The 25,189-nt window shown below is 43.4% G+C and overlaps 2 protein-coding genes across 12 annotated transcripts in view; one reads left to right on the top strand and one right to left on the bottom strand.

Moving 5' to 3' along the window:
- The window catches only part of vps13c (vacuolar protein sorting 13 homolog C), a 64,304-nt gene extending 47,966 nt beyond the window's left edge, over positions 1 to 16,338 (bottom strand). For 7 of the 9 annotated variants that reach the window (XR_002752623.1, XM_023332089.1, XM_023332090.1 and 4 more), the window contains exons 1-18: positions 16,214 to 16,338; positions 14,006 to 14,049; positions 13,731 to 13,773; positions 13,069 to 13,164; positions 11,673 to 11,774; positions 9,770 to 9,832; positions 9,406 to 9,480; positions 9,185 to 9,294; positions 9,036 to 9,095; positions 8,893 to 8,952; positions 3,972 to 4,052; positions 3,809 to 3,866; positions 2,596 to 2,723; positions 2,413 to 2,519; positions 2,152 to 2,326; positions 798 to 860; positions 593 to 722; positions 424 to 524 (exon numbers count right to left, since the gene is read on the bottom strand). Coding sequence is in view for 8 of the 9 variants with exons in the window: in XM_023332089.1 (XP_023187857.1) it covers positions 424 to 524; positions 593 to 722; positions 798 to 860; positions 2,152 to 2,326; positions 2,413 to 2,519; positions 2,596 to 2,723; positions 3,809 to 3,866; positions 3,972 to 4,052; positions 8,893 to 8,952; positions 9,036 to 9,095; positions 9,185 to 9,294; positions 9,406 to 9,480; positions 9,770 to 9,832; positions 11,673 to 11,774; positions 13,069 to 13,164; positions 13,731 to 13,773; positions 14,006 to 14,049; positions 16,214 to 16,313 (1,596 nt within the window). In the remaining variant the exon portion in view is untranslated. The remainder of the gene's footprint in view (positions 1 to 423; positions 525 to 592; positions 723 to 797; positions 861 to 2,151; positions 2,327 to 2,412; positions 2,520 to 2,595; positions 2,724 to 3,808; positions 3,867 to 3,971; positions 4,053 to 8,892; positions 8,953 to 9,035; positions 9,096 to 9,184; positions 9,295 to 9,405; positions 9,481 to 9,769; positions 9,833 to 11,672; positions 11,775 to 13,068; positions 13,165 to 13,730; positions 13,774 to 14,005; positions 14,050 to 16,213) is intronic. The other 2 variants (XM_023332094.1, XM_023332091.1) reach the window with 1 other exon arrangement.
- Positions 16,339 to 16,376: 38 nt separating this feature from the next.
- Positions 16,377 to 24,884, top strand: agrp (agouti related neuropeptide). 3 transcript variants are annotated; one of them, XM_023332095.1, is made up of 5 exons: positions 16,377 to 16,461; positions 22,589 to 22,929; positions 24,060 to 24,276; positions 24,438 to 24,535; positions 24,625 to 24,884. In XM_023332095.1, exons 3-5 carry the CDS (start codon positions 24,141 to 24,143, stop codon positions 24,811 to 24,813), a joined length of 423 nt encoding a protein of 140 aa, XP_023187863.1. In that variant the 5' UTR covers positions 16,377 to 16,461; positions 22,589 to 22,929; positions 24,060 to 24,140; the 3' UTR covers positions 24,814 to 24,884. The 3 variants fall into 3 exon arrangements, with proteins under 3 accessions (XP_023187863.1, XP_023187864.1, XP_023187865.1); XM_023332096.1 differs by having other exon boundaries at positions 22,827 to 22,929; XM_023332097.1 differs by lacking the exon at positions 16,377 to 16,461 and having other exon boundaries at positions 22,495 to 22,712; positions 22,827 to 22,929.
- The last annotated feature ends 305 nt before the right edge of the window (positions 24,885 to 25,189 follow it).

Genomic DNA, 25,189 nt, shown 5'->3' on the forward strand with positions numbered 1-25,189 from the left:
CTAATTTATTAGTTTGTGTACGAAGCAAATTTTGACATTTACCTCAGAAAGGAGGCTTTCAATTTTTATTTAAACTTTATTTAATATGCCATTTATATGTTTTATTATTATTTTTAGCAACTCAATTTTGCACGCCTGCACTTTTAAGTTATATAAGCCTTGCTTGTTCAATATTTATTGTTCAATCAAAACTTGTTTGGGTCCATATTAAAAGATTCATTTGTTCAACCTTGGCCTGCGGCTTTGTTCAATTTAAAATTTTGGCCCACTGTGGATTTGAGTTTGACACCCCTGCTCTAGAGAGTCTCTACCTGTCAGAGTCTCTACCTGTCAGAGTCTCTACCTGTCAGAGTCTCTACCTGTCAGAGTCTCTACCTGTCAGAGTCTCTACCTGTCAGAGTCTCTACCTGGTAGAGAGTCTACCTGTTTGGGTAAAGCCAGGTTGTGCGAGCTGCCGCTGTAGCCAATAGCTGTGTAGAGTTTTTCCTTCTCCTCAGCCGTCATCAGCTGGTCCAGACCCGAAGCTGAAACAGAACTTGCCGGTTCATAACCAAATCTTGGGTCTCTCCAGTAGGTCCAGATCAGCTCTTACTCTCAGGCTCCTTGCCCTCCTCCTGCTCCTCTTTCTTAGCCTTCCTCCCAAACCAGCCACTGAAAAAGCCTCCTCCTCCTTTCTGGCCTCCGGCTTTCTTCCCAGCCAACTTCTGGCCCGACCGGATCACCTGCAGGAGCAGAACCCTGAAGTCAAGCCGGGCCTGTGAGAACACACATCATCACCTTCATTTCTACAAGATCACCTCCATCTGGGCTTGCTGACGGGCCAGAGTGATGTTGAACACGTCCAGGGTTTTCTCCAGATCCTGAAGCACAGCAGAGACCAGCTTCAGTCAGTGTCTTTTATTACTATTTTTACTTATTGTTATTTCAGCTTCTTTTTATCTATTATAAGATTCAGCAGATCTAATTATTAATCATTTAATTTTCCTCTAATTTCAGTCATAACCTGTGTCCTTTGGAATCATTTCATTTTTAATGGCTAAATTTCTTTTGAATATTGCTGTAAAGTCAATGAATCAACGCAGGAGACTGTCGCCCCCTGCTGGGGCTCCAAGTCAATAACTTTCTTAGAACCTTTTTAAATGACTTTAAAAACAATAATCTGTTTCATAACTAGGATCAATTGGAATGGATGCTGGAGTGAATTGAAAGGAATTTTTGTAAAGAGCCTCAATATGACTTTTGTTGTGACTTGACCCTTTACAAATAAAACTTAATTAATGGAACAGATTAATTACAACAGTCTGCTGAAAATCTGCAGATAAGAACTAAATATTAACTCCGGAACTAAAACAGCTTTTTCCAAATAGTTCTAAGCATTTAATTTATTCTAGTTTCAAATTTATTTAGTGTCATTTGTAAACATTTAATTTTTAACCTCTAACATGCAACTACACAAATTCAGAAAAATTTGTTACTTTTACCATTTTTGTGTCAGAAACACTAAATTTCTATTAACATATAATATATGCAGCTATATTTGATACAATTGTCAAAAATAACTGGTTATTTTGTTTTAAGGTATATATGATCTTCAGCTCAATTTATATTCAGTAATCATCCTAATAAATGTTGTGTTTGCAAACATTTTCAATTTAAAGATTTTTAAATAAGTTTGTATTTATGAACAAAATATTTAACAGATAAAAAACTATTTTTTTAAATACCACATTTTAAGTCAGTTCTGTTGAAAAGATGATAAAACATCAGTATCATCAGCAAACAGAAGAACATCCAACAATTTTAATACATTACAAATACCAGTTAAAAAAAGATTTAGAAAAAATAAAACAGGCTAAAGGCTGAAAGTACAAGAAATAACCCTAAAAACATTTATACAGAACATTTCAGGACACGTTGACCAACATCTTGAGAAAAACATCTTGATTTATCCAATAAAAGTCTGAAATGGCAAAAGATCATTTCATGTGAGTATGAGACGCTGGGATGGGCTTCCTGAAGGTCCCACCTCAAGTTTCCATTTCTGCTTCAGGAAACCCAACCAGCTGAACTCAACTCCACCGGTTCAGATGGGATGGAGGGGGGGGAAGTTTTCTCACACAACATTTAACCCAACCCTTACTGTTTCCTCACCTGGATCTGCTTCTCAGTGTCTGGCCCTGGCTTGTTCTGGCTCAGCAGCTTGCTCTTGTAGGCAGCCTTGTAGACCTTCAGGCTCTCCCGGTGCTGCTGAATCTTGGACCAGGACCACATGTGGCTGAGGCGTCGGATGTGGACCTCCATGATGCTGTTGAAAGTGTATCTCCACCTGAAGGTAGCAGGAGACCACAATGTAAACGGTCTGGTCCTGGTTTTATCTGGGTCTGAGCTTATGGAGCAGGACAGCAAACCCACCAGACTTTGGCGTTCTTACTGACAGGAACATCTGGCCTGAACTTCCTGTAAGGGGCGCTCTTTGCCATTAGATCAATGGACTCCAGTAGCTCCACCATGCTCAGGTACTGTGGAGGACAGACAGGTAAAGGTAGTCTCACCTGTGCCCACCTGATTCATCCAGCAGGCTGTGTCTTGCCTCACCTGAGGTTTGGTCATCTCGATGCCAATGTTCTGGACCTCCAGCTGCAGCTTCATCTTCGGAGACTTTAGCTCTGCCTCTGCATTCGGGTTGATGCACATTTTAGCCGAAGCGAAGATCGGCTTGAAGACTAGACAGAGAAGAAGAGTGACCAGCAGCTCCGACTGTCAAGGACTTGACAGATCACCCTAACCCTGACAGGACGTTCAGTTTTTCATCAACCCCATATGAAATGATGGTCACACTTTCATTCATCATTATAAAGCAGAAAGACTACGATCCACTGTGACCCACTATGATCCAATATGATCCCTAATGATCCATTGTGACTTTCTTGCTTAAATGGATTTTAAATGAACTGAGTCAATCTGGAGTTCTGATTGCCTGAAAAGCAAAAATCTTATTCTAGTCTGTTTTCTGGGTACGTAGTAAATAAATTCTAAAACTGAATTAAAATCAGCTGAAACTAAGAAGACTTATACACACACACACGTTTTCGTGGCTATCTTTGTTGTTTCTGTTATGTCAAACTTTGTTTCATTTCAATCGATCAAGCAATCAATTTTAGCTATAAAGCACCCTTCATGTTGGAGGCAGCTCGCTGAAACACATAATAAAGGGTATTTTTGACCTGGGTTTGAACCACCCAGGGTCACAGTCTGCAGGTGCAAATACCAGAGTTGTGAAGTAAAGTGAAACTGGTGGGATTCTCCCATCATTGTAAGAGGGCTGGTGGATATTAAAAGCAACATACTTTTACCTTTTCTTCACTTCCCTGGACTAGCCAGGAGAGTCATAGCTATATTCTTTACTTAATTTCTTAATAATAATCAGAATGCATTTTGAATCTTGATTTACTCAGTGTTTCACCTTAGATAAGATTTATTTATTTCCTTAAAACTTCCATTCGTTTCTGCAGCCCATGGGGGTGGGAAACACTCTTAGTGTTTCCATGGAGATGGAGGGAAAGATTTCCAATCAGGGTGTTCATCAACACTTTTAGATGGAAACTCTGTGAAACTCTGAGCTCTTTGCCATTTCCTGGACAATCTGGACTGCAGAGCAGCTAAAGCTGCAGGTTAATAGATTCAACCAGGGAGGCACTTGAAACATACTGCTACCACCACATACCCTTAGTTTAGGGTTCAAAGGTCATAAGGCCACCAGCTTACATCACAAAGAGTCAACATTTATTAATCAAAGACCTGAACTCACTGTACTGATAGTGAGGCAGCTGCTGGTCTTTGCTGCTGATCTCTGACCTCAACTGGTCCTGCAAAGGAGAGCAGGATCAACCGGGGGACAGGAGGCTCCGAGTCCAAAAATAAACAGAAATGAGCTTCATCAGATCAACACAGACATGCAGGGCTGGACTGACCACAATGTCCTGCCAAGAGCTCCGGTAGTACATGGGACTGTTGACGTTCCAGTAGGCGCAGAGACTGTCCAGACGGCCCAGCTGGGGACAGAGACAGCGGGGCAGCAGGTATTTATTAGTACACAGGGTTTCAGCAGCAAGGCAGCTTTACACCAAAAAATACATAATAACCAATTATGAAACAACAACTGTTATGTGCTTTGGGCACTTTATAATTATTTTTGTCTATTTTTCCTGAGTTTTTTGATATATTTTGGAGTTTGGATCATTTCTTATTTTGGTAATTGATTTGATTAAGCTGTGTCGTTGTTGGTCACCCTTTAAATAGGCTGAATTTTGACGAGTGTGTAAGTGCGTGTAGACCCGCCCTTCCGCTCGCGCCACCGCCACCGGGGATGCGTTCTGCCGCTGCGCCAGCGAAACCAGTGGCTGAAGAGCCATGGTGGGCTGACGCCATGCGCTAGTTTTTATTAGCCATTGTTTGCTTTTTTTTTGTTGACCGCTTGTCCTATTTTTGTTTCTTTCTTTTGCAGTAGGTTCTTTCTGAGGGTATTTTACTCTTTTTTTTTCTTCACAGAAAATCAAAGCAGCTGAACCAAAAGAAAATTCCAAGATTTTAAAATTAGTTAAATCTTTTAAAATAAAAGAATATTTGAACCTTTACTCTTGCATCCGTGTCCTTAAATATGTTGTGCCCTTTTGGATGTAACAACACTAAATTTTGCATTTTGTCAAATGCCATCATCAATCATGACTGATCCAAGAAAAAACTCAGGCGCAATGTGATGACGGTTTAATGAGACGGGAGTACGAGTTACAAAGCACAGGAAACAGGAACATGAGGAACGCAACAGTACAACCAGGCAGCGGCTGACTGACGATGAGCAGCTGCAATGCTGGTGAGTTGAGAACTGGAGGCTTATTAGTAACGGGCTGCAGCTCAGAGATCAGACCACAACGGTCGACTGAGGAGGGAGAGAGAGAATGGCACAAGGAATAGGACAGGGGATCAAGAAAAATAAAAGTGAAGTAAAGAACTAAACACAGGATGTAAAAAGGACAACAGAAAAGGCTGAACAAATCATAAAAGGAATGAACTCTGTCAGGGAGATATGATAACTGCAGAACAAATCCAAAACTCACATGCTGAACAAACTGAGAGAATAAACTAGGCTGGGAGGAAACAATGAAAATGACAAAATCTGAAGTCTTCAACTGCACAGGATATGACATCATCAAAATCATTGTCAAATGTGTTGCTCAATGTTCCATTTACTACAAATCAAAGCAGCTCTAACAGCTGGTTTTAGTCTGGATTTAAAGCAACTCAGTGTTTCGGCTGTTGTGCAGTTTTCTAGAAGTTTGTCCAGATTTGTGTTCATAAAAGCTGAATGCTGCTTTTCCATGTTTGGATGCAGAGCAGAACCAGAACCAGAACCTGAGAGATCTGAAGGTTGATCCAGCAGAACTTTAATGAAAACATGATGAGTTTCTCTGATCTGAGACTTTAGTCTCTGGTCCTGGAAATGTTCTGCAGCTGCTAGAAGGTCCACTGTGGAACCCAAGGCTTTATGTGGCTCTGGAGGGTCAGGACAGAGGTCAGAGGTCAGCCTGATCTCTGGTTTACAGCTGGAAGAACTGAAGCTGACTCTAGATCTATAACTCTAGATCATACCTCTTTAGGTCCAAAGATAATAACTTCAGAAAGTTTTTGCACATCCACACACATTTCTCTGTTCTCAGCATCTGTTCAGTGATTGGATGGGGTCAAAGGTCACCTAGTAACATCATAATGTAGAACTGTATATCATCTGCGTCGTCATGGTAACTGATCTTACTTCCTGTTATAAGCTGAAGCAGTGGGAGTATATAGTTATTAAATAAGAGGAATCCTATGATTGAACCTAGAACTCCTCTTGTGACCTCTGACCTCTTCGATGAGAAGTTTCATATTGAAACAAAGAAATCCCAGTTCTATGTCATCCCTACTGACTGCTTCAAGCACTGAATGATCCTTCTTGAGCACGAGCAGGTCGAGTGTAAATCACAACAAAGTCGCCTGTGACCTGCCAGGTGACTCTATAGTCACATGAGACCCGGCGCTCAATCCCTGTTATTCTTCTTGTGCGCAGGTGTGCTGAGTGCAGTGTGGCTGTGTGAGGCTGGTTACTTCTGTGTTTACCACTCTTCTCTTCTCTTCTGCTTGTTGCTAGTAGCTTTGTGTTTGGTCAGAGCTGCGGTTAAGCCTCGCCCTCCAGGAACTGCACCAGCTACTTTTCACCTTTTTACCAGATCCTCAGTTCTTTCTGCGATGACTGGTATGTTTTGTTCTTCTTTTTTATAGTAGTGTACTGTTCGCTTTAATTTGCCAGGGCCTCTGGGTCTGACTCCATTGCAACCCAGGAGGAGGGGGGGGGGGGGTCTGTGACAGCCACAATTCAAACGGCTCTTGCCCGTTTACAGACTGGTGTTCCTCAGGCCTAGTCTGCGGCTTCTAGCACCTTCTGTAGGTGCAGTACATCTGTGGCTGCTTTTGTGGTTCTTCCCTCGGAGGATTATATATGGAACTGCATGCCTGTTGGTCAGACACCAAGGTGTTATCATGTCTGACAACGGATGGCAGGGCCATGCAGGAGGCACCCAGTGTTGGCTGGGGGCAGATGCCAGCTGTGGAACCGAGTATTGCCTCTCTTATTATCCCGCCTGGTGAGGCTTTGCGGCCCAATGCCCATTGCCCATGCCCTCAGTCTCGTATGGGCTCTTTGCACCTGCTGCGCTGACGTCACAACCGCATGCGCAAATGCGGCTCTCTTTTTTCCGCTTTGAGTTACCATGACAGCTAGAAAAGACAAAGTCGTATTTCAGACGCAAATAAAACAATACTATGCACTTTGCTGACTTCCTAATATAATGGGATTTTAAGTTTTCATGGATTTCCAAACGATCCTGAATTAAGAAGACGGTGGCTTGTAAATATCCGTCGCTACCAGTTAAAGCTAACGCCGCACAGCAAAGTTTACAGCCTTCACTTCACTCCGGATCAACTTGTTCAGCCTAAAGCAGAAGGTAAAGGAGCCTCCTGTGTTATTTCCATGGAATCACTTCTGTATTCAGCCTGAAAGAGTTTATGGGAACCAGAGAGCAGACCAGAACCAGACAGCCGAGCTACTGACCCGCCTGTACAGACTGCTGGAAACACCGTCCTGCTTCACTAGAAACATGCTAAACTAATAAAGCGAAATAACACGGAGACCTTAAGGAACACGGCCATATTTTTCTAAAAGCAACAACTGAACCTGAACAGTCAGCTGAACTAGAACTCCGACACCAGAGCTGCTCTACTGTTAAGCTATGGGCTTGTTGTTCCTCAGGCTTCAGAAGCAAAAAGCCTGAACCGTAAAATCCCCGTTACTTGGTCTCTGACACTAACGACAATAAACCACGTAATATACTTGAACACAAGGTAAAAACATTGTCCGTTAGAATGGATGAAAAATGTTTAGACACTTAAATAGCACATTTTTATAAGAAAAATGTCTAGCATAAGCTAAAGCTAATGTTAGCCACAAAGTTTAAAGAAAGTAAAACTCACCTTCGTATCTGTATAACGAGGCGAACATCTTAAAACCTTTCTCCAGCTTATTGTCGGGGCTTCAGATCGATGTTCATCATTAATTGTTACCTTGAACAAGCCCTGCTAACACCCAGTGGAAAGAGCCTTTTTCAATAGATCGGAAACGATTGAGCCGCTTTTCCCCGAACGCGGAAGCTGAGGTGCAAAGAGCCCATTTCTGATGACCTTCTCTGCCAGGCCTAAACTCTGGCGCCCCTATGGGTCGGATTGGAAACTCTCTCCCATTTAATGCTGGCCCTGTCCTCCTCTTTGGAATCTGTTCCACTGGACCATTCCACCCAAAGCCTGGTTGATGCATCTCTGCAGGCTTTTGCTCTTATGACAAGGGAGCTGGGATACACACTCTCTACACTGATTCACACTCGCCACCAGGTGTGGTTGGCGCAGTCGCCACTTACTGAGCCTTGTACTAAAACTCTCCAGGCACTTCTTGTCGTTTTGGGAGACGTTTATTTTCATGAAAGCTTTGCCCTATTGGAGGTTTCTTTATTGTGCTTTCCAAGGGAAGTATTTCGAGGTCAGGGTCCACCCGTTCAGACTTTCGCTGTCACTTGGGGTGCCGTTGAACATTAGACGCCATGCGGGATCCTGGAAATCACCTAGTACCTTTGCTTGGATTTACAGGGTGAATGTGGCTACGCCTCATTCCCTTCATCACATTGAGGGAGGTGGTGTAGTGGTTGTTCCATGGATGTTGCAGATTCCTTGTGATCTTGTTTACATGAGTCATCCAGTTCTTTAACAAACCCCTCCGGCGGTCAGTAGGGATGACATAGAACGAGAGTTACTGCTGTAACTGCGGTTCTATGAATCCCGGATGTCCCCCAGAGTGCTTGATCCCTTGGAATCCTTGCTTTTCGTGAGAAAGTTGAGGGATTGAGCGCGGGGTGTCATGTGACTATATAGAGTCACGTGAGTCACCAACAGGTGACTTTATTGTGATTAACTCTCGACCTGCTCATGCGCATGATCATTCAGTGATTGAAGCACCGCCTCTGGCAGTCATCCGAGATTCATAGAACCACAGTTACGGCAATAACTCTTATTCTTTAGACCGGAACCAATCCAGAACAGTTCTGAACTATTCTGGACTGTTCCAGAATAGTCCAGAACTGTTCTGGAACTGGTTCCAGTTCTGGTCCGACTGGAACCAGAACTGGAATCAGTTCAAGTCAGACCCAGCTCTCCAGTCACTTCAATAGCAGATCAACGGTCTCTTTTTTTCCCTCCAGCTGTGTTAGCATCAACAATCATAAAGGTCAGCAGAGACCAAGTGGAGCATCTCACCTTATAGATGATCTTTGCAGCTTCATTCAGAATGCACAGCTTCCAGTTCTCATCAGTCGTCTGAAGGTAGAAGAACATGAGCCGTCAGCAGAGGCAGCGGGACGTCAGGCTGAGGGTGTGTGTGTGTGTGTGTGTGTGTGTACCTGCAGGCTGAGCTCTGACAGTGTTACTCCCATCGATAGGGGGCGCTGTGGATCTGACAGCTGAAAAACATTAATGAAGCTGAGAGTCAAGCAGAGCTTCAGGAGACAGAACCAGAAGTGGGATTGGACAGGGCCGGACCAGAACTCACGTCATCCTCGTAGCGCAGGTGGATGCTGCTGATCTTCACCTGCAGGTTCTTGATCACCTGAGTGGCGAGTTTCTCCATGAACGTGTCCTTCTTGTCCTCCTGAGGTTTATCTGAAACAAGCAGAGACGGTCAGGAACCGGGTCGGCTCCCTCTGGATATCACCAGATCCGACGTCTCTTCTCAAAAGATCTTCGTCTCTTTAAGGAGAAACATGAACTCACCTGCTTTGTGTTCGTGTCGCTTCAGTTTCTTTAAAACGTTTTTGTGCTTTTTGGTTTTTTTACGTCCTTTTGGGACTTTGGCAGCGTTAAAGACAGAACAGCCATTAGAGAGAGAAAAGCTGGAAACAGAGAGACAGCAGGAAGCAGAAGAACCAGAAGCTTTGGACCTGATGGACTGAATGAGCAGAGACACCAATGTGACTTTGGGCTTCAGAAACCAGCCTCTGGAGCTCTGGCAGTGATGCTGCCATGGACCCAATAAAGCCCAAACCACTGACTGGTCCCTGGTCCAAACCCTGGAGACAGCTGTCTCCTGTGTGTCTCTTTGTGTCTCAGTGTGTCTGTATGTCTCAGGGTGTGTTACCATTGAGCTGCTCCTTGTAAACAACGCTCTCCAGACCGAACAGCAGATCTCCGGTCTGAGACGCTGACAGCAAATGCAGCATGAACAGGACAGAGAGAGAGTTAGTGAGTAAACCTGCAGACTCATGCAGCAAGGATGGGTACTGAATTCTGCACTTTTATTGGTAGCGATTGAATTCTGCCGATACTACCAAGTACCTATTCACATAAAATCAAACGGTACCATGTTTCAGTATCCGAGCGCATCATTGTGACCGTATCGAGGAAGAGTGGGGGATTTTCCATGCTTGTCCTGAAAGCAGCATAGCAGCGCAAGGACGTAATGACGTCAGCAGCCGCTAGTTCAGTAAACAAAGTAAGCATAGGTGGTAGAAAATGCTAAAAGGTATGGCTCCACTTTTCAAAATGTGATGCAAATTATGCTTGTTGCAATATTTGCAACATAAAGCACAAGGCCAGCAGTGGAAACACATCTGGTTTGAGAAAGAAACTGGTTAAGCACAAGATTTTTCTTAAGGATGAAGATTTTCGACAGCCTCAGACCTACAACTCCTGCGTTAGCCTCCGTTAGCTCGCAGACTCTTCATCTGTAGCCAAGCAACACAGACCAACAAATGTTTAATAGATTTGGTGATGGCGACAAACTGCAACATTTACGATGCAAGTGAGGAGAAATGGAAACTAGGAATACATGGAGATGGATTTTAATTTGTGCAATAAGACAAAACACTCCGTTTATTACTTTGTATAAATTTGTCAAACAGCCGTGATGTTACAATATAAAGACGTTGTCTTGATCCATCCATTGTCTTCCCAGAGATAGACAGGACAAACAACCATGCACACACACACTCACTCACACACCAGGGAGAGTTTATACAGACCAGTTAACCTGACAGTCATGTTTTTGGCCGGAGAACCCGGACAGAACCCACCACGCACAGGAAGAACATGCAACCCAGAACCCAGAACCTTCTTGCTGCAAGGCAACAGTGTAGCTGTTGCCTTGCAATATCTTGATATATTTATTAAATTTTATATATTGAAAAATAAATATGCTAACAAAAATAGCGCTTATTATTAAAAAGCAACATGCACTAAAGTACTGAAAGCTGGTACCGTTGAGTACCGACACCGATTCCCAAGTACCAGAAATTGGTACCGAATTGATTTAAGTGTCAAAGCTTCCCATCCGGAGCCTCAGACTCGCTGTGGGCGACCACTGGGCAGGACCTGCTAGTCATAATGACCTGTTCTTGTTCGGTTCTTCTGTTATTGTGGGAGCCAATCGCAGCCTTCCTGGCTGAGCCAATCGCAGCCTTCCTGGCTGAGCCAATCGCAGCCTTCCTGGCTCAGCCAATCGCAACCTTGCTGGCTCAGCCAATCGCAGCCTTCCTGGCTCAGCCAATCGCAGCCTTCCTGGCTGAGCCAATCGCAGCCTTCCTGGCTGAGCCAATCGCAGCCTTCCTGGCTGAGCCAATCGCAGCCTTCCTGGCTGAGCCAATCGCAGCCTTCCTGGCTGAGCCAATCGCAGCCTTCCTGGCTGAGCCAATCGCAGCCTTCCTGGCTGAGCCAATCGCAGCCTTGCTGGCTCAGCCAATTGCAGCCTTCCTGGCTGAGCCAATCGCAGCCTTCCTGGCTCAGCCAATCGCAGCCTTGCTGGCTCAGCCAATCGCAGCCTTCCTGGCTGAGCCAATCGCAGCCTTGCTGGCTCAGCCAATCGCAGCCTTCCTGGCTCAGCCAATCGCAGCCTTCCTGGCTCAGCCAATCGCAGCCTTCCTGGCTCAGCCAATCGCAGCCTTCCTGGCTCAGCCAATCTAAGCCTTTTGAGCAGCAGCTGAAAGCAACAATGAAGAGAAAGAGGAGAAAAGCCAAAGACAGCAGCAGGTTGGGGTCGGTCTCACCTCTTCGTGTGGCGCTCTGCAGCGCCTCCTCGATGCGCTGTAGCTCCCTCTGCTTCGCCTCCTGCTGGTAGCGCTCCTCCTTCGCTGCATCGTACTTTATCGCTGGGGAAGACAAAAGGCTTTGTTGAACATGAGAAAGCAGCTGGATGGACCTGCAGAAACGACGCTGATTAACCCCAGAAGAAGAATCACTAGCAGCTAAAAACACAAGCAGGTCTAAACAGCAGCAAACCAGACGTTCTGGCAGAAACTCCTCCAGTCCAACTGGTTTCACTGGATCTGTTCTCTCTGCAGCCGACTGTTGCAAGGAGTCAAGGTTGATAACTGGGATCAGTTGGAATGCATATGTGATGGAGATGAAATGATTTCTTTGTAAAGCGACTTCAGACAATATTTGTTGTGAATTGGCGCTTTATATGCAACGTGAACCAGCTGATGGACCTCTGGTGTACTCCTGGTTCTGAGGAAAACCGGTTCAACCCAGAGTCCAGACCCAGCTGCCCCCAGATCAGCCAGCAGCAGAATGGAGTCCAGCGTCCGGTACCGAGTCCAGACCGGTCCGTCTGAGGAGAGGCTGCTCTTCTATGGGTCATTAGCAGTTTGAGTTAGAAATGAAATGAGACGGCACCATATTGGTGAATCTATATAACGTTGAGAAATGTTGTGATGACAATATCAGCTGTAATATCTGGCTGATTTCTTCGTCTATCTCTGTCTGGCTGGTTTCTTCCTCGGTGTGACCTTCAGCGTTTAGAGGAAGGTCAGCAGATTCTCCTACTATATAAATGTTGGATCAGCACAACAAATATGACTTCAGAACTCTTCAAATATATTTTCCAGCAATCACTGCACTCCCTACAGTCCTTTGCAATCTAAATATTGCGATGATCATATATTTGCAATATGTGATCAGCCCTAAACCAGACACCGGTACCGGGTCTGGACCGGTCCGCCTGACGAGCAGAAAGTTGCTTTTCTGTGGCTCATTTAAATTCATCAAGTTGATGTTCGAAAATCATTTGCTGTCTGCTCAAAATAAAAAACTGATTTCTTCAGTTTTATGAACAGAAACCTGCTGAAAACAGGACTTGCAGCCCTAAGGTCCACAGAACTGGAAACCCAAAACACAACCTGATGAACAGGATCTGAAGCTTCAAAATAAAAGCCTCTCAGGCTTTATTTCAAAGCCAGGTGTGTTTCCTTATAGAGGTCGACCGCTTACCGTTATAAGGAGACGTTTTCAGCTGAGACTGAGCTAGAACACGCACACACACACCATTATGTTCAGCATGCTGTCAGCCATCTGAACACATGTTTTATTCTGATGCGTTTGTGGCTTGGGGAGAACCGGACTCGGATCAGAAGCATTTGGAGGACGGTTTCTGTTCTGACTTACTGGCTCCAGGAACAACCAACAGGTAGAGACCGTCCAGCGTGGCCACCACCGCGTCGCCGTACAGGTTCTTCCAGGGGATCTTCAACGTCAGCTTGCCTAAACCAGACAAGATGGAGAGTTAGCTGAGATCACAGCAGAATCCACGTTCTCATCAGAACCTAGTGGAGAACCGAGCAACGCGGCTTCAACACGCCATGAAACATTTCAGTAACTCTGGGCTGACGGAGCCTGGAGAAGCCTGGAGGAGCCTGGAGAAACCTGAAGGAGCCTGGAGAAACCTGAAGGAGCCTTTGTAACCCTTCTATGTTATGTTGTAACCCTGTTCCACCTGAAAATGCCTGAAGGTGTGAGTTGGTGTGGTAGAAACTCGCAGCTTCGGATCAAGCTGTGGACTCAACGGCTGTTCCACTGCATGAACAAATTGAAGGAACCAGGAAGGTGGAATAGTTTCTAAGATGAACAAAAGTTGCAGGCAGAATTGATCTATTTAATAGAAATAATGAATTTAAAGAATCCAGCTGTTTAACCATTTAAGGAGTCGCTAAATGCATCAGAATATCTCTTTAGCCAACAGTCCAGCATGGTGGAGGAAACAGGATGTTAGCTTTGCCCTTCAATCTAAAAGTATTAAAACAGAAACAAAAATTAGGTTCAATACTCACCAATCTGTCCAGCTTTTACTTTGAAGGGAACATCAAACTCGCTCTGAAACATAAACAAAGTCAGTTAGGGTCTGGGCCTGAAGGGCCCCATGAGGTTCTGAGCCGCTCTGAGCCGCCACCAGCTCGCTCATGTGACCTGCTGCTAGCTGCAGGGATGATGATGATGATGATGATGATGGCCTATCATCAGTTTGCTTAAGGCAAGCAGCAGCAACACAAAGATGCTGCTTTTCAAAATAAAAGCAGCCTTGAGGAAGCAGGACCAGAAGACTTACCAGAGCGTTTTCCTTCACCCTCAGGTTCTCCAGAACTACATTTCCTGCAGAAACACAGAGAACAGAATCAACCAGGTTCTGGTCACAGTTTGTCAGCTAGCAGAACTTTGTGTGGAAACAACAACGAGCATCAGCAACTGAAGACCAGCAGCAACTGAAGACCATCAGCAACTGAAGACCAGCAGCAACTGAAGACCAGCAGCAACTGAAGACCAACAGCAACTGAAGACCAGCAGCAACTGAAGACCAACAGCAACTGAAGACCAACAGCAACTGAAGACCAACAGCAACTGAAGACCAACAGCAACTGAAGACCAACAGCAACTGAAGACCAGTAGCAACTGAAGACCAACAGCAACTGAAGACCAACAGCAACTGAAGACCAACAGCAACTGAAGACCAACAGCAACTGAAGACCAACAGCAACTGAAGACCAACAGCAACTGAAGACCAACAGCCTCTCCGTAACGAACCGCCATCAGCTCAGCAATGCAGGTATTGATGAACCTGATCACGACCGCAGGAGAAGCTGCTGGTTCTTCTTCAGGGGATTTTCATCAGTACTGACAGTTGAATGCAGATTGGTGGAGCCTCCCAGGTGATTCATCAGGTGAAGGAATGCAGGCAGACCGGCAGGTGAGGCTGGAGAGACGCGTCAGTGTGCAGACGTGTTGGCCTGATTTTAAGCGTCATGTTCACTAATTCAGCTGTGAGGACAAGAGTCTTTTAATCTATTATTTGCTTTTATTACTTATTTTTATTTACTAATGTTTTTTAGGGCCAACTTATACCCCTAAACATTTTACCAAGATCTTTTCAACAAAAACTGAACCAAACAGCAAACCGAGAAGATTCAGGGCTCCATGCTGAGCAGAGCTGCAGGTGGAGCTGCAGGTGGAGCTGCAGGTGGAGCTGCAGGTGGAGCTGTTCATCTGCAGCGTTTACAATGCCAGGGTTTGAAAACATCAGCAGTGACCTCAGAACAGTAACTATTGCAGCCCATGAACCTGAGGAGGGTCAAAGGTCATCTCTAGACCATCTGGAGTCCATTATCTTCCAGAGAGGAAAACTTCCCAGAAGTCCCAGCAGATTCAAAGGTCAGAGGTCAGAGCACGAAGCTCAGAGAAATGAGCAGTAACCCCAGAGCTCCAGCTCAGACTGTACAAGCCTTCTTTAGCAGGTTAAAGGTTAAAGGTCTTATTTGGAAATGAAACACAGCAAAATGTGTGATGACCTCAAACCAGCTGTAAAGCACAGTGGTGGAGGGTAATGATGTGGGTCCAGTCAGGCAGAAACCAGCACAGTGCCGCATCCAGCTGGGTCAGCCCCATTTCCAGACCTTTGGACCCTCAGCCAGGACTTCATAATGAATGAATGAATGAATGGATGAACATTATTAATCCCAGGGGGGAAACAACCCGTCCAAAACAAAAACTTCAGAGGATGGCGCCACACACACACACACACGCACACACACACACACACACACACACACACACACACACACGCTGAGGGGTAATCATCAGTTATTTTTATCAGCATTAAACACACTGAACAAATTAACATAATGGTGTGTGTGTGTGTGTGTGTGTGTGTGTGTGTGTGTGTGTGTGTGTGTGTGTGTGTGTGTGTGTGTGTGTGTGTGTGTGTGTGTGCGTGTGCTGATAAGCTGCACTATGACACGTTGCAGACTGCAACATGAACGTGCTCCGCCCAGATCTGATCCGGGATCAGTCGGTCCGCCTGCACAGGTGCATGCAGTTGGTGGGTCACTAGTTTTTGTTTCCCGGCTGCTCCGTTAAATCCATGAAGCCCAGTGAAGCGCAGGTTTTCAGTCCAGACTTCTTTCCAATAACATAAAACCCGGTTCTTACCGGAAGTTACACCTGAAAACCCGGTTCGGTTCGGGTCCAGGTTGGTCAGACTTTAATTCGGGGTACATTTGAGTTGCTGTCAGTAAATATGATCAATAATCCGTTCAAGTATAGTGGTAGAGTCGCTGTCGTTTCCGGGATTAACGGAGGATCTGCTCAATAAAGTTTAGATTCCAGCAGAAATACGAGGGATCTGTGTTTTAAATTAAAGCCGAATTAAAGGCTGGATCAAACAAACAACCATCTGCCTAACTTATTAATAGCATGGCGAATGCATGCAGTGAATAGTAATATTAACGTGTTTCTCTGTTAGCTGTGAGCTAGCAGGACTCACCTCCCCAGATCCCGATCTTCAGCTGAGACTTGTCCAGGTTCTCCACGTAGTCCCCGATGTACCTGTTCAGGAGGTCGCTGACCAGAGACTCGAACACCATGGCTGGAAGCTGCTGACGGACCCGCCGAGGGTCGCGGGCTGTCTGCACCTGACTTCCGGGCTGCGAGGATCGACTCGATCTGGGATCTACAGGCGCTGTCTGCAGGCGTGTGTGTCTGTGGAGAGAGAGGCTGGTCAGTCAGGTGACGGTGAGTCAGGAGGAACTGGGAGGATCTCCGCCATGTTTCTCACGTGATGATAACTCATAAATAGAAACAATTCATTTCAATCTGCACTCCATGATGATCACTGTACTACGGAAGCCTGGAGCTGCCAAAAGAACTCTGCAGTCACATTGGGGAAACTTTAATTTTTCAAAGAATATAACGTCATGTTAATACAATTGACATACTTATCATGCACTAACAAAAACTTTCATGTTGCCACAATATAATATTCTTATTGCAGTAACATGGTCAACAAACAAAAACATTATGAAGTTTTCACCTTTTTATGACATGTAGCTCAATTTTTATTTGGTCGGTTTGTGGCCCAAGTTTAAACCTTTTGGCCGTAACTGAAATTGTGTGAAACTCTGAAGATCCTGTAAAACACCAAACTTGCCGCAGAGCCTGGCAGTGGCAGCATCATGCCTTCGGGCCTCGGTGGAGCTGGAGGGAACCGTGAAATTCCTTGGTAACTAAAGATACTTTGGTTCCCAGAGCAGATCCTGGTCCACTCAGGGAAGCCTGCAAAACCAGCCCAGATCATAATACCTCCACCACTGTGCTATTTCTGGTTTCCTCCATCTCCTGTCTGGTCTGGTCTCTCCAGAGGACACTGTCCCAGAAGTCTCGTCTCTGCTAACTTCAGTGTGGCAGCCATCTTGTTTCTGGAGAGAACAGGTTTTCTCAATCAGCCGTTCCAGACTTTTTATTATTTATTTTTTTATCAGGTTTTTGACTTTTGGCCTGTTGACCTCTTCCTGTTACTATGGCGACAGTCCAGCCACTTCTAACAGGAAGTGAACAAAGTAAACATGTGCATTAAGCTGGTTTCCATAATCAATCAGCGGTCTGATTAAACCTGTGCCGCCTGCAGCTCCAGCGTCTCGCCTCATCTGTGCTGAGTGCAGCTGTGATGTCATCAGCATGTCACTCTTCAGAGAATCGGCGCCATGTTTGCAGATAGCAACTAATGAGCTGCAGGAAGCAGCAGATTGGCAGTAATGGAGGAAGCAGTCGAGCTAATGTTCTCCAATCACAGCAACAGAGAGCGAGATTACTGGCTCTAATGAGCGCGCTCAGTCCCAACCGCCGTCCTCACAACACCGGATCAGCTGACGGGACGACATGTGACTCCTCACAATGAAGCACATTCACATCCACATGTTTTCACCCAGAAACAGAGCAGATGAGAAACAAGAACCGGGTTCCGGTCCAAACTGACATGAACCGATTCCTGGGTTTAGAAGCTGGACTGGATACAAATCCTGGGTTCTTTTCAGTCAGAGAAGAAAGTGAAGCCAGAATTCATCACATGGAAAAGAAAAACTCAAGCAGCAGCTTCACCAGTTCTAGATTTGGCAGCAATGAACCGGATCAGAACTGCGGTTCATTGCTGGAGTTGAGTCCTAGAGTTCTCTGGACCGGAAATCTGGACCGGAACTCTAGAACTCTGAACCAGAACTCTAGAACTCTGGACCAGAACTCTGGATCGAAACTCTAGAACTCTGGACCAGAACTCTGGATCAGAACTCTGGACCAGAACTCTGGACCAGAACTCTAGAACTCTGGACCAGAACTCTGGATCGGAACTCTAGAACTCTGGACCAGAACTCTAGAACTCTGGACCAGAACTCTGGATCGGAACTCTAGAACTCTGGACCAGAACTCTAGAACTCTGGACCAGAACTCTGGATCAGAACTCTGGACCAGAACTCTGGACCAGAACTCTAGAACTCTGGACCAGAACTCTGGATCGGAACTCTAGAACTCTGGGCCACAACTCTAGAACTCTGGACCAGAACTCTGGATCAGAACTCTAGAACTCTGGATCAGAACTCTAGAACTCTGGACCAGAACTCTGGATCGGAACTCTAGAACTCTGGACCAGAACTCTAGAACTCTGGACCAGAACTCTGGATCAGAACTCTGGACCAGAACTCTGGACCAGAACTCTAGAACTCTGGACCAGAACTCTGGATCGGAACTCTAGAACTCTGGACCAGAACTCTAGAACTCTGGACCAGAACTCTGGACCAGAACTCTAGAACTCTGGACCAGAACTCTGGATCAGAACTCTGGACCAGAACTCTGGACCAGAACTCTAGAACTCTGGACCAGAACTCTGGATCGGAACTCTAGAACTCTGGACCAGAACTCTAGAACTCTGGACCAGAACTCTGGATCAGAACTCTAGAACTCTTCACCAGAACTCTGGAACTCTGGATCAGAACTCTAGAACTCTGGATCAGAACTCTAGAACTCTTCACCAGAACTCTGGAACTCTGGATCAGAACTCTAGAACTCTGGATCAGAACTCTAGAACTCTTCACCAGAACTCTGGAACTCTGGATCAGAACTCTGGACAAGAACTCATCCCTTCATCTGTTCTCATCCGCTCCAGCTAAATCAACATTTTCTAAATGGTTTTTAATTTTCTCACTGACTAGCAGTCATTTATTATTATTGATATTTACTGGTATTAATCAAATCAAAAAATGTAATCAAATTTTATTTGTATAGCACATTTCAGCAGCCAGGCATTTCAAAATGCTTTACATCATATCAAACACAGAAACACAATCACCAAACAAACCAAATTATTACCAAACATTTGAAGCCATTTTCCCCTAAAACAACCCAGATTATCCAGAATCCAGAATCTGGACCGTCCGGCTAGTTCTGGAGAGCCTCAACCAAATTTTGAATTGAAAACTGACCTTTTGGTTTTGACTTTGCAGTCGGTTTGAGTCCCATCAACTATATTTTTGTTGTGCTTGTCAGACCGTTTTTCTTCTTATTATTTGCTTTCAGTCCTCTCAGATCTTCTCAACTTCTATGCACCACAAGTCTAAAACAAACTTTCTGAAAACTGCAAAACAGCTGAAACCCTGAGTATCTTTAAATCTGACACCAACTGGTTAGAGCTGATTCATGAGAACTGGGATGTCGCTCATTTCAGCTCCTTCTGTTTTGCTGCTGTAACGTTTTATGTTTTCATAAAGCATCTGACTTCTCTTTCAGCATTTATACCTTGATTGTCTTCATGTCTGGAAACCTTTTTAGTTTTGTTAATGATCGTAGCATGGACAGCAGATTGTTAAAAAAAACTTGATTTGATTTCAAAATGCATCCATCAGTCAGTCTGTCTGTCTGTGTCAGAAATATACAGACATGTAAAATAATTCCTGTACATTTATGCAGACACATCTAATTATTCAATTTAAAAGCTAACAATGAAAGCTAAATGAAAAATAACCATGAAATCTAACCGTGAAGTCTAACTATGAAAGCTAATTATGAAAGCTAACTATGAAAGCTAATTATGAAAGCTAACTATGAAAGCTAATTATGAAAGCTAACCATGAAGTCTAACTGTGAAAGCTAACTCTGAAAGCTAATTATGAAAGCTAACTATGAAAGCTAACCATGAAGTCTAACTCTGAAAGCTAACTATGAAAGCTAGTTATGAAAGCTAACTATGAAAGCTAATTATGAAAGCTAACTATGAAAGCTAGTTATGAAAGCTAACTATGAAAGCTAATTATGAAAGCTAACTATGAAAGCTAGTTATGAAAGCTAACTATGAAAGCTAATTATGAAAGCTAACTATGAAAGCTAATTATGAAAGCTAACTATGAAAGCTAATTATGAAAGCTAACCATGAAGTCTAACTGTGAAAGCTAACTCTGAAAGCTAATTATGAAAGCTAACCATGAAGTCTAACTCTGAAAGCTAACTCTGAAAGCTAGTTATGAAAGCTAACTATGAAAGCTAATTATGAAAGCTAATTATGAAAGCTAACCATGAAGTCTAACTGTGAAAGCTAACTATGAAAGCTAATTATGAAAGCTAACCATGAAGTCTAACTGTGAAAGCTAACTATGAAAGCTAATTATGAAAGCTAACCATGAAGTCTAACTGTGAAAGCTAATTATGAAAGCTAACCATGAAGTCTAACTGTGAAAGCTAACTCTGAAAGCTAATTATGAAAGCTAACCATGAAGTCTAACTCTGAAAGCTAACTATGAAAGCTAACCATGAAGTCTAACTGTGAAAGCTAACTCTGAAAGCTAATTATGAAAGCTAATTATGATAGCTAACCATGAAGTCTAACTGTGAAAGCTAACTATGAAAGCTAATTATGAAAGCTAACCATGAAGTCTAACTGTGAAAGCTAACTATGAAAGCTAATTATGAAAGCTAACCATGAAGTCTAACTGTGAAAGCTAACTATGAAAGCTAATTATGAAAGCTAACCATGAAGTCTAACTGTGAAAGCTAACTCTGAAAGCTAATTATGAAAGCTAACCATGAAGTCTAACTGTGAAAGCTAACTCTGAAAGCTAATTATGAAAGCTAACCATGAAGTCTAACTCTGAAAGCTAACTATGAAAGCTAACCATGAAGTCTAACTGTGAAAGCTAACTCTGAAAGCTAATTATGAAAGCTAATTATGAAAGCTAACCATGAAGTCTAACTGTGAAAGCTAACTATGAAAGCTAATTATGAAAGCTAACCATGAAGTCTAATTGTGAAAGCTAACTATGAAAGCTAATTATGAAAGCTAACCATGAAGTCTAACTGTGAAAGCTAACTCTGAAAGCTAATTATGAAAGCTAACCATGAAGTCTAACTGTGAAAGCTAACTCTGAAAGCTAATTATGAAAGCTAACCATGAAGTCTCACTGTGAAAGCTAACTCTGAAAGCTAATTATGAAAGCTAATTATGAAAGCTAACCATGAAGTCTAACTGTGAAAGCTAACTCTGAAAGCTAATTATGAAAGCTAACCATGAAGTCTAACTGTGAAAGCTAACTCTGAAAGCTAATTATGAAAGCTAACCATGAAGTCTCACTGTGAAAGCTAACTCTGAAAGCTAATTATGAAAGCTAATTATGAAAGCTAACCATGAAGTCTAATTATGAAAGCTAACCATAAAACAGGGGAACCCAAACGTTTTGAGACCAAGATCTACTTTTTCTCTCACCAGCTGGCTGAGATCTACCTCATGACACAAAGACATAAAAATTGTAAATTAAACTCTATTGACTTTTTTTATATGCGAATATACATCAGTTATATATATCTCAACTAAAAACCCACCTGTTTAGGATTGTATTTGAAATGTAATCAATTACAAATTTATGGATGGAACTTGACTTAATGCTTTGTTTTGATTATTGATTCTATGTTGCTTTGTGTTTCTGTGTTTGTAATGATGTAAAGCACTTTGAAATGTCTTGCTGCTGAAATGTGCTATACAAATAAAATTTGATTGATTGATTGATTATATCAGAAATATTAAAGTGATAGAAAACCTGATGCAGTTTCTTCCTCAGTGAGACTCTGCCACTGGGAGGAGGTTACTGGTTTCTCAGTCACAAGCTGGTTGCAAACCTGAGGCCAGCAGGTGTCAGTCAGTTATGGTAGATCTGAACTTTGGTTTGATAACGTCAATATGAGAAATTTCAGACTGAAAGAGCAGCACTAAGTTAAAAGCACATCTTCTGATGTCAGGGTATTTTCCTCCTGCTCTGCTAGTCACTTGGTCTTTCAGTCGCCTTTTTTTTATGGAACCAAAACACACAGAATTGTGCAACACCTTGTTGAAACAATAATGAGATTATTATTTTTGTTGGGTCATTAACTTGAACACGTTTTGTTGATTTTTTAAAAATTCTTTAATAACATTACAAACGTTTTGTATCTTAGTGAATATTTTTGATAATCGTGTCAGAAGAAGACCTGCTGGTTTCAGCCTCTTGGTGGTGTTCAGTTTGCTACCTACTGCTGAGATCGACTCAAAACCTTCCACGATCGACCGGTCATCACGATCGACTTATTGAACACCGGGCCATAAAAGCTAACAATGAAAGCTACCCACAATTTACTGAGAAGGAAGACCCTCACGGTTTGGGGGTTCAGTGTTTGGGGGTTTAGGGTTTGGGGTTTGGGAGTTGGGCGTTTGGGGTTTGGGGGTTCAGTGTTTGGGGGTTGGGCATTTGGGGTTTGGGGTTTTGGGTAGATGTTGGGTTGCTGCTCATGTTAACATTAAGCTCTTTATTTTTTGTGGCATTCTTGTTATAATCTTCTGATTGGTTTATTTTAGTTTCCGTCAAAGCATGAAGCAGCTCTGGTCTCACCTCAGCACATCTGGTTCTGACTCTTCAAGCCAGACAGAACCGAGCCTGGACCCGTTCCTCTGCTGGACCGGTTCTGTTGCTGAAGTTCTAGTAAAATTCCTCTCATTTAGCCAACTGGGAAGAATAACTGAAGGCTTTTTATAAGACTGAAGAACTCATCTCAACTCGTGTCAGTAATGTTTAACATTTTGTGACGATACACAGGGCGACGCCCCCTGCTGGTCATGTGACCTCTTCCTGTTGATTGGCTTTAAATCACCTTCAGCTCCTCCAGAGACAGAAACGCAGCGGCCGCCTCAGCCAGAAGGTGAGTTCATCCTCCTCTTTTCTGTTGGGAGTCGATGATGATGATGATGATGATGATGATGATAATGATCAGGTGAAAAACTGAAGGAAAATGCTGCTTCCATCATATTTTTTCCAAATTACTATTCTGGCTGGTATTTAAAATGAAGAATCGATTGATTCTCCACAGTGATCATCCAATAATAATAATAATAATAATAATAATAATAATAAGGTGGAGATATCAATCAGAATAAAGCAAAATTTATCTGCAAACACAGAGAAAGGTAAATTAGAATAAACTGATGGATCTGCAGTGTGATTAAAGTAATAAAGAAAAATACAATAATTAAAAATTTTTACCCTGTGAAAAAATTAATAGTAATTATAAAAAGGTAAAATATTGTTATATAAATCAACAAAAAATATGCATAAAATTTTCTATTATAATATGAGAAGTATTGCCTTTAATTTTTATTAATAAACTACGCAAATGATGAATAAATGTAATAAGTTTTAAGTCCTTCTTTCCATAATGTTACAAATAAAAACTATATTATTACCTATAACTATTGTCTGATCATGACTGAAAAGCTGCTGATAAAAAGATTATTGACGTAAATCTGAAGATTTCATTTTTCATCTTTGTTGTCCCCAACAAATGATTTAAAGTTTCCAGTTTGGCTCCAGAACCTTTTTTCAGATTCCTCCACAGTTACTGAGATCCGGTGAATGAAAAAGCAGAAAAAAGATATTTGGAGCGTTTTCATTTCTGAAATGTTTCTGTGTAACTTCTGAAGGACAAGCAGAGCTGCAGCTCATAGTTATATTTATTTGTATTTATGATCTAGCTGTGCTGTTGATTAATGTTGGTATCTTTAATTATGCTGGTAATTTATTTGATTAAATATTGTTCTGTAGTTTTAGCTAAAGTTAATATCCAACTTGGGTCAAGAGCTTTCAACATCAGTTGCTCTTTATGTAATTGTTCTAATTTTGTTGTTCCTATAAAAATAAAGTAATTCTTATAATTGCTATTATTTGCTTGAATTTAAGGCTACTATGTTGTTGGATTGTTTCATGCGGCTCAAATTCTTCAGATTTCCTAACAGGGAGATAAAACAGCTTCTGTTTCCTGTTTCCTCCTTTCAGAAGCTCTTGTTGGAGCAGCCGAGGATTGTGGGAGTTGTAGTGCAGTTTTTTCTTCTTCTTGTGTTTGGTGACGGCAGCAGGATGTTCGGCATGCTGCTGCTCTGCTGCGCCTCCTCCGGTCTGCTGCGGCTGGCCACCTCCATGGTCCACGGAGTCCGGCTGGACGACGGCCCGGCGGCCGCCTTCCGCCCCGACGCCGCCTACCTGGCTGACGTCGGTTGGTGACAGACGTCCAATCAGAGAGCTCTAATCCCCCCACCCCCTCCCCTCCAGAATTACTGGTGTTCATGGTTCCAGTTTCAACCTGGAGCGTTGAAGAGCAGAATGGTGTGGAAAACATCTAACCAGATGGAGTGTTTTTTCTTTCTGTGTCTGCAGATAGAGGCCACGCCCCCAGCCCTCTTCAAGATGGCGGTCTCCTTCCTGTGGACTCAGAGGAAGACCGCTTGCTGATGGAGGCGGGCTCCAACAATGAGGTGCAGGACTGTACTCTACAGCAGGTCTGCAGCTATTTGTAATTTTGCACCGAATTGACCCAACTATGGATTTTTCCCTTGTCCTGCAGGACTTGTCTGCGCTGCAGCTGCAAGGCAGAGCCGTGCGTTCCCCTCGCCGTTGCATCCCTCACCAGCAGTTCTGTCTGGGTTACTCGCTGCCCTGCTGCGACCCCTGTGACACCTGCTACTGCCGCTTCTACAACGCCATCTGCTACTGCCGCCCGGTGGGCCACACCTGCCCACAGAGACCCACCTGAACCAGAGACCCACCTGAACACATATGCAGTTTGCTTCAGTTTGTAATAAAGAGTTAATGTTTGATCATCTCCCACATTTTCATCGCTGATTTTCTGCTGCATGTCGACATCTTGAGTCCAAACTCACTAAACACAAAACGGGAAAAACTAAAATTTTAATTCATACAAAGAATTTACAGAAAATTCTGCAGCGCAGAGAAAATGTTTTTGTTCAGTCTAAATATGGATTTCTGTTGACATGAAATTATGACCAAATGTTGGTAATAATGAATGAATGAATTTTATTAATGTCAGGGGGGAGGGGAGGTTGACATTCGAAACACATAAAGGAACTCTGGGTTTTGGCTGTTTTTCAGTTTTCTAGAAGTTTGTTCCA

The sequence above is a fragment of the Xiphophorus maculatus genome, chromosome 4, assembly GCF_002775205.1.
Source record: "Xiphophorus maculatus strain JP 163 A chromosome 4, X_maculatus-5.0-male, whole genome shotgun sequence".
Classification (NCBI taxonomy): Eukaryota; Metazoa; Chordata; class Actinopteri; order Cyprinodontiformes; family Poeciliidae; genus Xiphophorus; species Xiphophorus maculatus.